We start from the raw sequence: 12,855 nt of genomic DNA on the forward strand, positions 1-12,855 counted from the left end.
TGGGGTTTTGTCTATCGCACCAAGGGTAGCCAGAAACACAAATGAACTGCTGTTCCATTAGCTGATGTCCACATTTACCAACTGAATAATATAATTGAAATTAAGAATACGGTTAATTTCTCTGTGGAGTTACAGATAAGTCAACTTAAACAATTTGAGGCCAAAACACATGTATAAAGTTACAACTCTATCCAGACCCTATTCAGGCAAAACCGATTCTTATTTACTCAACAGAAATTTATAGGAACTAGCCAGGAGAAGTGAAAAAATTGGGAGAGAATCAAGGGAAGTTTTATCAAGAGAACTGAAGCAAAAGTAGGAACCAAAGCAGGTCTCTAAATCACAGAACCTCCATCATAAGGTGGATGTTAACTTCCAGCTTCCACTGTAAAAGTAACACAGCAGGCTGCAAGCTGTCTAGGAGGTTTCTGGAAGGTAACTTCTTAACACATGTGCTAAAGGGGTGAATCAGGGTGATGCACTACTGGATAGGCTGCTCACAAATCAGGAAAAACTGCTTAGGGGTTTGATAATCAATGGGAGCACTAGCTATAGGGATCATAAAACAGCAGTGTTCAAGTTGCTGAGAGGTGTGAGAAAGGCACAGAGTACAGAGCCTTGACTTCAGGAGAGCAGAGCTGGCAGAGCAGATGGGATGTACCCTGGCTTGTTCAGCTAGGAGAAGAGAAGGCTGAATGGAGACCTAAGAGCAGCCCTCCAATACCTACAAGGAAAACACGGAGCCAGACTCTTTATGGAGGTGCACAGCAAGAGGAGAGACAATAGACAAATCAAAACAGGAGAGGTTCTTACTGGATATAAGAAATAAAAGTTCACTATTAGAATGGTCAACCTTTGGAATAGATTGCTCAGAGAGGTTGCTTAATCTCCATTCTTAGTGGTTTTCAAGAGCCAACTGGACAAAGCCTTGAGCAATCTCCTCTAAGCTCAGCACTGACCCTGCTTTGAACAGAAAATTAAGACTTTCGGACCTCTTCACGTTCTTTCCAATGAGAATGATTCTATGATTCTGACTGCCCTCAAAACTCTGTAGCAAAGGGTTCCACAAAACAATGCAATATTTAAAGTCTACACAAAATGCCAGAAAAGTGCTATTAAGCAGCAAAGCGCTGAAATAAAAGAACTGTCCAAAATTGAGCTGTATGAGCAATTCTCTCTGGTGCAGCTATATTAGAGCAGAATGCATTACATCATTGTTAAAAACATTTAAAACAGACAAGTAATCGGTTTGGTAGAGTTCTCACTCATGTAGTTTCTACCTTACAGGGTGTAATTCAAAGCATTCTTTACAAAGTAAGCACCCTGGCTTCCCAGCTGACTGTTTTTACAGACTTTCTGAATACTCAAAGCATTGTCATAATATTTATAATTGCCCCACTCACATTTGGAACTTAATCATATTGATGCTACAGCCAACATTCATTATTCCTCAGTCAGCTGCTAAACTTCCTTCTGCTTATTTAATTTTATACTGCAATTGATTTTTTTTTTAATATTTAATTTGCATTTTTACATGGAATTCAAGGCAGCTCTATATGCAGAATCAATGCCATTCTATAAAAGTCTGAAAGGCAAGTCTACCTCTTGAGCTAGTTTCAGAGAAAAACCAAGGCTCTGTAATCCTTTTGGGGGGGGTACTTTCTAAAAAAATCAGACTCATTAAGAGGGGAAGAGAATAGGCAATGGATATTTCCCTATGCAGAATATCAAAAACAATCTTGCTTCTGAGGTTGATGGATCCACTAGTGCTTTGATTGATCCACTAGTGATGTGGAAAGTGTATGCAAATCTGTAAAAAAGAGTTCACCAATGAGAACTCCTAGCACAACACCTATGAAAATAAGTCTCCAAGGTCCATCTGGTCTCTGTTTATCCAACATCTTGCAAGTGCAGATAACTCACAATATGAAATGCTACATGACATGCACACGTTTTTCTGCTTTAACAGAATAGAACCATCTCTGAACTTAACATTGTTCACAAACATGACCTAAGAACTGAAATCGCTCTCTCATCAGATGGACTATTATCTCTTATGAAGCTGAAACGTACTGGTCTTTTAAACTCTGCAAAGGAGAACCATGACAGATATCTCAGTCTGGTGCTTCATTGCTATCTCTGGAAAATGTAATGGAACTCATATGGTGAAGCTACATTAAACTGCCCATTGCCCATCTCTCCATATTTGACACAGCAGAATGGCAGCATTCTCACAGGATGGGGAGTCCAGATATACACAATGATTTTAGTTTGGATAATAAAAGTTCCAGAAAAAGCAGTGAGCAAGCAAAGACTTGGGGACTATATGCATCAGGAATCAAGTTGTACTGGACCTCTGGTCACCTTTCTATTGAGGAACTCAGACATAAGTTTTAGATGGAGTAAAAAAAAATATCCTGTGCCCATTTTTTATTGGTTTTGCACATTTTCAAAGCTTCAGAACTGGGTAAGGAAACGTACCCTCTTGATATCAGTGATTGCACTCACTGAGCTGGGATACTTGAAGTAGTCAGCAAGCATGACAATGAGGTGGTCAGTAATGCTGGCAATTCTCTGGAGCTCCACATCTGTTTCAATCAAATAGGCCAGTGTTTCTGCTCCTTCCACTCGCTCCTCCAGCAGTCTTTCCTTACTACACATTCGAACCAAACATGGCAGAGTCTGAAAAGTTTCAAAACAAATAAACAAACAAAAAACCCACCACTCTTTAGTGCAGCTACGTTCATAAAGCAGCTCACAAAAAAAAAAAAAATCAAATAACTATCCTACAGCAATTCTCAAGAAGTTCTTTAAATTGGTACCTTCAGACAAAGATTTTAGTGGTTTTAAAGACTACACACACAGAGAAATTGTTCAGGCATTACTAAGTATACAGTAGGCTACTTTCAACCAACTTCTCATGCAGTCAAAATTAGTCTGCGTGAATGCAATGTTTAGAAGTGACCATGGTCAAAGTTTCGCAAAAGGTAAAAAAAAGACAACAAACCACCAAACACCAAAACAATAAAACGCCAAACACTCCCCCCCCCCCCCCCCCCCCCCCAAAAAAAAACCCACCATCCCCTCAAAAAGTTCATATTTGCACGGGTTTATTCTTATTACACACATGAACCAAAAGTACCCAAGCTGCCCTCAAGAAGTATTTGACCCTTCCTGCCTTTTCGTGATCTAAGATTGACTAAGGACAGACAATGCAGTCAAAAATAATCTCAGGGCTTCCTTGACGCACACTGGCTGACAGGAGTAGTAGGGAAGGGAGGACTACTCCTAAGTAGTATATTTGGTCAACCAGAAATGAAGTCTACTTGGAGTCCAGGTTCATTCTGCCTTAACCTGACATACCCTCCTACCTTGGTTACACTCACATGGCAGCATTTTTGTCATACCTTCTCTACTTTAAATATTAAAAACAATCAAATCTTTCTTTACCTGAAGCTGAATGAAAAGCACTTAACTCTGGAAAGACCAGTTCTCCAATGGTGGGGACTCCGTTCACTCAAGCCTCACCAAATAGAAGTATGAAAATGGATGAGGAATAGTATTGAGGTTTTTGCTTGTGTAACTCCAGACTTCAACAGAATTACACTAGTAGAAAATATTTCTCAAAGTTATGTTTTTGGGGACCTGAAATAACATTTATCCTTTGACTGTTCAAATGATTAAATAGATAAATATATTATCCTCATTCCACAGGTAAGGAAGCAGAGTTACAGGACTTGCCTATGTTTATTAAAAAAGTAGATGCTACCACAAGGATTACTGTTTAGGTTGTGAATCTTGCACCTAATCCAGTGAGCCAAAGCACCTCCTCTCTGCATATCTGTCACTTAAGACAGATAAGACTTTCAGCTTGACAGCACAGACACACCTAAGGACCTTCTGCTTCCTTAGGAAGTTCACCAGAACTCTTTAAAAAAGAAGACAGCTGCTGAGGTTTGGTACATTTAAGCAGCCCTCAGAAATTACCTCATTCCAAAAGTGAGATTTCTAGGACCTCTGCAAGTTTGTTCAAAGTTTGCTTTAAAGGCCTTCAGGCATTTAATTATTACTATACTTTTTAATCTGTAGAATTTAGAACTGCAGCATAATAATTAAGTATCCTCAGTTTCAATTACCAAGCTGGTATAAGGTATATTAAAAACTGAGGCTAGTGTAAATAAAATCATGAAAGCTGAACATAAGCTCTCAAAGAAATCACATTCAGGTGGAGTAAGAATGAAAAGAAGCAGAATTCCATGCCTAAATCACAAAGATAATGTACTTCCCAATTCCTTCCAAGGTCAAATGGCCTGAAATGAGCTATTTTTTTGAATTCAAGTGCTAGATGTTGTTAAGTCACTGGCTGCAAGCACCCAAGAAACACAAATTGCATACTTTCCAACTTTTAGCAACTCCATCTGTTTAAAAAATCCCAAATCAATAATTCTGAAGGACACATTTTAACTGTTCCATTAGACCTACAGGTCAGTACAACGTAATTAATGCAGAGGAGTAGGGGACTGTATTAGAGGTGTAAGATGAAGAACTACAAAGCACACATGACCTTTTCTGGCCAGCAGATAAAAGTCTGAAAATGGACTGTAAAGATGAAATACTTAATTCACATGGTATCGCTGGGATGCTTCAGGGTTATCTGGACAAACAGTCACTTTCATTATTAGGATTCCAGAGAAATAATTCCCCTTCCAATCAAATCCATTATTTATCAGCCACCTCTGCCTTCTCCCCACCCCAAAGAATTTTATTTTTTCACGTGTTACAGGCCAACCCACTACTCAAACCAGGCAATGAAAATAAATCAAAACCATTTTGGAAACACACATCCCTGACTGTCCTCTAAAATAAGGAAGTTTGATAGCAAAGGGTCAAAGTTCTCTTCAATAATTTCTGAAAACTAAAGGGGGCATTGCTTTGTCTTAGTTCACCAGAGGTCACACAGTTTGTGACTGGATTTACTACAGACTGAGACAGTGTGTTATCTTAAAACTATGAGCTCCTGGAGTAACCCCAGAAGAAAAGAAGGAATTACCTAAGGAGTGTGAACAAGAAGGCGAGGTTCTATGCCTTCCTTCTCTCCTCACTCTTTATTCTACTCTCAAGTATTACAACAAATTTTAGTCTACAGCTAAAACATTTAATTTGCACTGGAGCAGCTTCCATGACAAAGTGATCTTATTGCTGTGAACTGGCAAGCAAATCAGTTCATAGTGGTTTGAAAGGACTGCAGTTATCCATTCAGCCCACACGGCAGAGCATGCATAGCTCCACATAAAGTTAGCAGCCAGCTATCAGCAATAACCTGCCTTTGCCTACAGCAGTAGTCCCCTATTTCTTCTCCCCAGAGCAGCACAGTTCTGGAACCCACATGTCCTGACTAGGACACAGTCTGTGGTTGAGATGAAGGTTGGGGATTTCTGAAGGGAAGAAATTTTCAAAAGAAGGATGAGGTTTACAGGAGCAAGACAGGTTGGGAGCACAGAATTGTAGCCCTCAGTTTGCAGGTGTTGTAATAAAAAAGAAGAGAGAACAGGGAATTGGAGTGTCAATTTGGAAAAAAAGCTAAATAGGTGAATAAGGAAGAAGGATGCAGCTTGGCTTCCTTACTTGCTCTAAGACCAGATGCCTGTACAGAACAGATACCACTATCAACACTGGAATGAATTGCATTTTGGACTTTCTTGCGTAAAAAGACCGGAAGAATGGGCCTTTGTGTCAGCCAACATATGGATTTTTCATTTGTCATTACCTGGAATAATGGATACCAAAATCACACTAACACAAGCCGTAGATATGCCAGACTGTATGGCCATGGATATTGGAAGGAATAAATATGCTTTCTTATACCAGTATCTTACATACAAGCTACTCTTTCCCCAGCATTACCAAAGAGTAAGACTAAGGGACAGCTCTTGACACTCTCATTATAGTTTTCCAGTTTAAAATGTAAGCTTGCAGGAGCCATCAGGGGTTTGCACCAGACCACAGTCAGAAGATACTAATCAGCAGCCTTTGGTGGTAAGCATTTATTGCTTTAAGCAGTACACACAGCTATCTGCAGTACCATGGACTTGCAGCCCACTCTATGGTCATGCATACACTTAGCTGTCTGTTCACAAGAGGATCTGAACACCACAGAGGGGCCTTCACAACCAAAGACAAAGAACTCTCGTAAAAAGTTACTGGGTCTCAGATCACACACCACCAAATCCACACAATGACTGCTTTGCTGATTAGATCCTTCACTTGCTAGATTCATTCCAAGAGCACATGTAGTCTTCTCAATCTCAGCACAGGGGCACATATGGGGAAAAAATAATTTTTTCAGGCATTTAATCTGCATTTCCTTAAGTCTGAACCATGTGTTACTCTCTGGAATGACGGATGCTAAAAACATACTAAAAGTTTTGGAGTCTGCCAGACTGCTACAGTAATTATCAAAGAAAGCAAACAGGTTTTCTTATTGCAGTACTACAGTGATACTTCAATATCTCATGGAGAAACAAGCAGTGTTGTTGTTATCTGACTTCTGGCCGATATGCTTGCTCATCAACACTTTTTTTTTTCTTTTTTTCTTTTGACTAGCTATAGAAGTGTGACTATTAAGAAAGAGATTACATTCCCATGGTATTTAATGAAGTTTCCTTTACTGAATTTCCTTATAGAGTCACACGCAGTATAAAAATCAAATCCAGTATTTCAGCATGACAGGTTTGGGGTTTTTTGTAACAAATTTCCCTAGCCAAATTATGAAGCAGACAAACGTACAAAACCATCATGAAACCTGAGAAATCATCTACTCGTGACAGACTCCATGTATAAACTGTGCAAGTATTCTGGCTATAGCTTTGTGAAATAAGTTATTGAAAGACAAACTGGTGCCTTGTTCATATACAGAGACCAAGGCAGTAATGTTGCTTCCATGTTACTTAAAAATGGTTACTGAAATGATTACAAATCTCAAACCAGATGTGTGTCAAACTCCAGGATATTTATTCCTGGATATTGACCTTTTAGTATGATTCTTTATTTAAAACTTCTTTAAAAAGCCATGTCACTATAAATGCTTAAAGACAGAAAGGGAAACTAGGGAACTGATTTTTTAGATAAAAAATCAGGAGAACTTGGTGCTTTGAAATCTTCAGTGGAACCAATTTTGTACTACTTTTTATATGAGACAAATAAAACCAGGATAGTCCTACATGAGAAAAACATTCTAAACAGAAAACTGTTTAACCAGCTCACCTTAAGAACGATGCAAGAATCATCTGTCCGTATTGCTCCAGCTCTGCACATGGAAGTAAGGCTGTAACAACATAATAAAACATACATTCACCTACAATTGGTTTTTACGCACTTAAGAAAGACATAGCAGACCAACTGTGCTAATGAAAGGTACTCCCCTTTGTTCCACCGTTGATTTAAATACATTTGTGCTTACTAGACTTGGGCACACGAACAAACTACTACAGGTGTACTTTTAAGCAGATTTCTAGTACAGAACATCTTGCTGGAGCACTGATCAATACGTATACCACACACTGGTCAAAAAAGGTCTAACCATCAAACTTGATTGATCCATAAACCTCTTACCAACAAAAAAATCCAAAATGAACAACCTGCATTAAGATAAAGTAGCAATATACACTGTCCTTGCTGCACGCAGTATGGGCAAGCACTTAAAACAATCAGGAGAGAATCAATAGCGAGTTGGTAGTCTGACAGCTTAGTCAGAAACCATTCAAGCTTTGTGTTAGCCTAGGAGATGCAGCACCGCTGTAATGCTTGTCCACAAGCATGTCTTAACACACTGCTGGAATAAGCACATCCTTGTTCATGATAAACCCAATTAAGTCCCTGACACTGAACCAAAGCAGCACTTGTTCTTTATTAGGCAGCAACTTAGAAAGTGGATATCACAACTCTAAGGTCTCAAACTACAATGCTGACACACAACATCATACAAATGCATAAGTTGCTTTGTTAGTTTACCTGTACACATGCTCCAAGCTACCAGAAACACAAAGTAGTTCACTCACCAATAAGAGTGTTTTACATTTAAGTGGTTTATCGCTTTTACCTGCTCTGCTACAAGGAAGTGGAATGAAGCTGGGGGATAACTGCTCTGCACTCAGTGCGGGAACAGTCAAGTATCTCTTGTTTTAGCTTTTGAACTAAGCCATTGTAACTGGCTTTTATCATACCACATCTGAGGTTAAAAAAATAATGGCATTTCAGTAAAGGTGACTTAAAACTAACATGTTTCAACTTTCAGTGGGCAGGTTAAAAGCATACATAGGGCCAATTATAATTGCTCAGCTGAGGAGCAGTAATATGCTAACATACTGTAAGCATATTGTAATTCATTGCATTCCTGAGCTCTTTCCAAGTGCCTAAAGAGTTCTTTCACCTCTTAGAAGGCAACATCATTGATCCTGTTCCAAACACCTACCAGTGGCAGACATAGCTAAAATCCCATAATCAGAAGTCTTCGTATATATTATTTCTCAGAAGAGAAAAGATAAGACTTGATTGTTAGCATAGAGATCATTTTTATAAACTTTTACTGTCCAAGCCTTGTAGCTGACAAAATACTCATTTTCACACCTGAACAATCAGGAGGAAAGCACCCATCTTGCAGTTGCCATTTAGCCCAGCTAGACCCTATTTGCCAGACAAAGCGGCTCTATTTCAAACATGAAATAAGTTCAAATATTTTTACTTCAGGCAAAATAGGCTTGGCTTAGCTGGAAGCAATTCCAGTAATTTTAGTAGAAAAGGTTACTGTTCCACTTGTAGCTGTAAAATCGTTCTCCCAAGAGGCTTACTGCTCTTCCCTCTGTGCCAACACTGCCGCTCAAGTGAAGAAGGATCTTTACTCCATTTCAATCAAGAGGTATTAATTTGGGTCTTCCACATCTACTTCAATTGTTGAAAAACAATTCTTAAGATAGCCTTGTATGCCAGTCTGGATTCAAACAGAAATTTAACAAAAGGCTTCACAAATGCATAAAACCCCCTTCTACAAACACATTCCAAGGACTCTCCTAATAAATCAGAAAGGAACGGCAGATTAATTGACCAGAGCTGGCAAGGCAGGAGTAAAGCCTAATTTAGAAGCAGAAAAAAAAAAGAGGACCTGTGACAATTGCACCTACTACTCTCAATAGAAAAAAAGAAAAGAGATAGCCTGACTTGGAGGGAATCGAGTAGGGAATGGACTTACAGAAGAAAAGCCAGTAGGGCCTTGCAAGCCCCCAGGACTGTCATGAAACTGAAGCCTTGAGTGCCCTACTAGGAAAGATGACTGCCTGTGGACTAATTAGAAACCCAGCCTGAAACTCAGGATAATGGTTTGTCTTCCATTTTCCTGCAATTTTCTTTTTTGCTTTTCACTGCATCATATTTTTCCATGCTTTCAAAGATCTGCTTGAGCCAAAGCACTGCAAAGCAACAACAAAAGATGGGATTGCCTACCCAACTCCTTCCAATTTGAAGCAGATCAGTAAAGAACACCAATAGACCTGGGAGCATTCATCCCAGAACAAGAAGAAAAGTCCAGAGCCAGACAATTCTTTTAACTCCAACTTGCCTTCATGACTTATCAATGCCTTGTATCTCGAGATCAGTGAAAAAAAAATAATTCTAATACTTAATTCTCTATGTATTGTCTCAATTCTCAAAGAAACACATAAATCAATCAGGATTGAGACTGTACAATGCAGTTAATTTAACTTGGCTTCTTCACTAAGAGCTACCTAACAAAACCAGTAAAACCAGATTGCATAGACCAGTTGTGGTTGGAATGGAGCATGGGAGGTCCTTAGACAGACCTCCCATATAGAGTGGGATTACCTAAAACACCCACCCCCCCTCCCCCTGCCAAATGTCTTTATAACTGCTTTCATGAATGGGTTAAGTCATCATAACCTGGCAACATTACAAAAGAGGCCATCCTACCTACCCCACCTCACCCAGAATCTCAAGACCTTGCACTGAGACAAGTATCAGTGAAATTGTTTGCTGAACTGAATCAGAGAACTCACCGATCCAGGTCAAAAATAAGCTATCAAAATCTAAAAGAATAATCAAACAATACATCAGTATCCAAACTCTTAAGTTAGGTTTAATTTTAGTAGTTTATAGTGGTGGGTAATTTTTTTCTCTTTAACCCCCTGAGGTAATTTATTCCATTATCAACACAACAAAAGGAAAAGGGTCTTAAAGGGAGTCAATTCCCAGCTTATGAAGTGAGTATAACCCTAGTGTTGCTGTTATGGAACTTGGTCACATTTTGTCACAGAGTAGAACGTCATTATGAATACAAACGCACAGAAACGTGCCCACACCAGAAGGGAAAGTTTGATTTGAACTATGAAATTAATTAATAACATTAATTCTGCTGTATGAAGACATGAAGCTTAAAGAATAATCTATTTTAATTAAAACAGTTGGGAAGAGGAACTAGCTCTGCTCTCTCATCATCTTAGTGCATATAGTTGTCAACACACCACAGCCCCAGTCACCTGAGTGAGTCCTCTGAACAGTGGTGCAACAAGGACATTAACTTGTACTACATGATGATATTATACTCTGTAAGGACATACAATTGACCATAGCCTATCCAAAGTAAAACTTATCATAAAAATCAAGCTACTTGTGAAAACTGAAGTTCAGCTTGTTAAAATCCACGTGAATACATGTTCCTGACAAAACTGCTGCCCAGCAACATTTGTTCTTGTTTATACGCAGCAAAGAGTGGAAGTTACACTATAAAGATTATTAGGTGAGAACCACTTCTTCAAGGATTTAGATAATGCAAATATCTATAATTATTCCTAAGATTTTCGATCACATTACTTTGCAACAAGCAAAAAGGGAACAGTTAAAAACTACATATTAAATTGTATACCATTTCATTCTAATTCCCCCCCAAAATTACCATTTGGCTGATGTGAGCTGCATTTCAATAGGCTTGTCCCTTTGCAACATCTTCACAAAAATTTGTGGTAACAATTCTCCATCAACCGACACTGCAAGCAATGAAAGAGAACTCCAAGTAATTCTAATTCAGCCAATCAACAAAATGAGTGTCAAACAAACTAACAGCAACATTATACTTACCATTTACAAGAGTCACTGATACCTGGGGGTTTTCAAAGGCTAGAACTGAGAAGCATTTCAATGCTTGCATTCGAACCTGTGTAAAAACATAATATATATAAAGTATAAATGTAAACACTAACTTAAAAGCAAAATTTGGTCTATATAGGCTGTATAAGCTTGCAGAAAATAATTCTATGTAAGTAATAAGAAATGTAGGTGATGAATACAAGGCAGACAGAAACATCTAACTCACACCTTCATTCCTGTGATCTCCCTGTTGGAATTATCCTTCTATAGGGTATGTTGTGAACTACTTGTGAAAAAAAACAAGCAAGGATAAAACTTGGTAACTAGACAGTCCAAAATACTGGTCTTATTTGTGATGTCTCACAAGCATGCAAACACCAACAAAATAATGGAAGTAGTAATAACAGTAGTAATTTTTCTTTCCAGGACTCATAAGTAAGAGAATCAGTAATACATGTTGTGGAGATTTGTATTTCAGAAGCCTTTAAAGGTAAGTTTAATAAAATATCTACAGAGAACGTAAGTTTAATAAAATGCCTACAGAGAACAATACAGTTGAAGTGATTCTAAACTAATCTTAAAACAAATATATACCATAAGTTTTATTGCTATTACACAGCCTAAGGTATCACCTGTACAAGAAGGATTCACAAATTTCTTCATGCTGGATCTTCGTCCTCCAGTCCAAAACCATGTCTTGGTGTAACCAAACGGTATTTCATGGTTGCCTAGTCACACTAGGCTGTGAAGTCGTTATAACAACTTTTTTGACACAGGGAAGACCAACCATTATCATCTTCCCAGATGAACAATCTAATTTAGTTCAAATATTAGCCTTCATCTTCACCTTCTACAGTTGCACATATTTAAAATGTGTCCATGTCTTTCCATGTTTCTGTTACCATATTCTTAGTGTGAAAACAAAGAAAAAGGAACAAGATTTTGACCTAAAGAATCCCATCACTGCAGAAAGCACTTACTGCAAGTTAGATTTAGGCCCATCCCATCCTCCTCAACAAAAAGTCTTAGAAACATGGAAGTCCAAGGGTAGACAACAATGGCAAAGACAATCACACTTCTGTGTGTTAATTTTATATCTAATCATAGCCACAGTAAGATCTCTTATCAGTAGTCATGAAGTCTTAGGACGAACAGATAGCAGGCTACTTGGCTTCAGAATAAAAGCCTTGTTTGACAACAGTTACATTTACTTTTCAGACAATCTAATGAATACAGTGTATCCTTCAAAGTAGCAGGAAGGAAAGATTGTGTATCAAAAAAAGCACTGAAAAAAGTCAAACCCACAGCTCAACAGCTGTATTTCTGCCAGCAGGAAGTCAGGGGCAGGGGCTAAAGGTTCTACTGAGGACAACTGAGGTCTAGCTGGAAGTTAACTATTTTATATAATATTGCTCTATTGATTAAAGATATTAAAATTACTACGATAACTACTTTCTTTGCTAGTAATGTCTACTTAAGGGCAAATAGTTCAGTAGTTACATGAGAAACAGGGAACGCAAGCATTTGGAAAAATATGTAAATATGGTCTTGAAACCATTATCTGTAATTCCACTGTATAAGCTGTAGTCCCTTTGTGTTAGACATCTCACCAGTGGTGAAGATGCACACTTGTAATGATACAACACATAGGAAAGATACTTGTAGAAACAGCTGGCTATGGGACAATCCCAAAACCAAAGAAAA

The 12,855-nt window shown here is 38.4% G+C and overlaps 1 protein-coding gene across 5 annotated transcripts in view; it reads right to left on the minus strand.

Moving 5' to 3' along the window:
- ARMC8 (armadillo repeat containing 8) overlaps positions 1-12,855 on the minus strand; it is a 79,565-nt gene that overhangs the window by 16,387 nt on the left and 50,323 nt on the right. For all 5 annotated transcript variants that reach the window (XR_007506281.1, XM_049802153.1, XM_049802152.1 and 2 more), the window contains 4 exons: positions 11,143-11,218; positions 10,961-11,051; positions 7,264-7,324; positions 2,482-2,682 (listed from right to left, as the gene is read on the minus strand). Coding sequence is in view for 4 of the 5 variants with exons in the window: in XM_049802153.1 (XP_049658110.1) it covers positions 2,482-2,682; positions 7,264-7,324; positions 10,961-11,051; positions 11,143-11,218 (429 nt within the window). In the remaining variant the exon portion in view is untranslated. The remainder of the gene's footprint in view (positions 1-2,481; positions 2,683-7,263; positions 7,325-10,960; positions 11,052-11,142; positions 11,219-12,855) is intronic.

This window comes from Accipiter gentilis, chromosome 6 (genome assembly GCF_929443795.1).
Source record: "Accipiter gentilis chromosome 6, bAccGen1.1, whole genome shotgun sequence".
NCBI lineage: Eukaryota > Metazoa > Chordata > Aves > Accipitriformes > Accipitridae > Astur > Astur gentilis.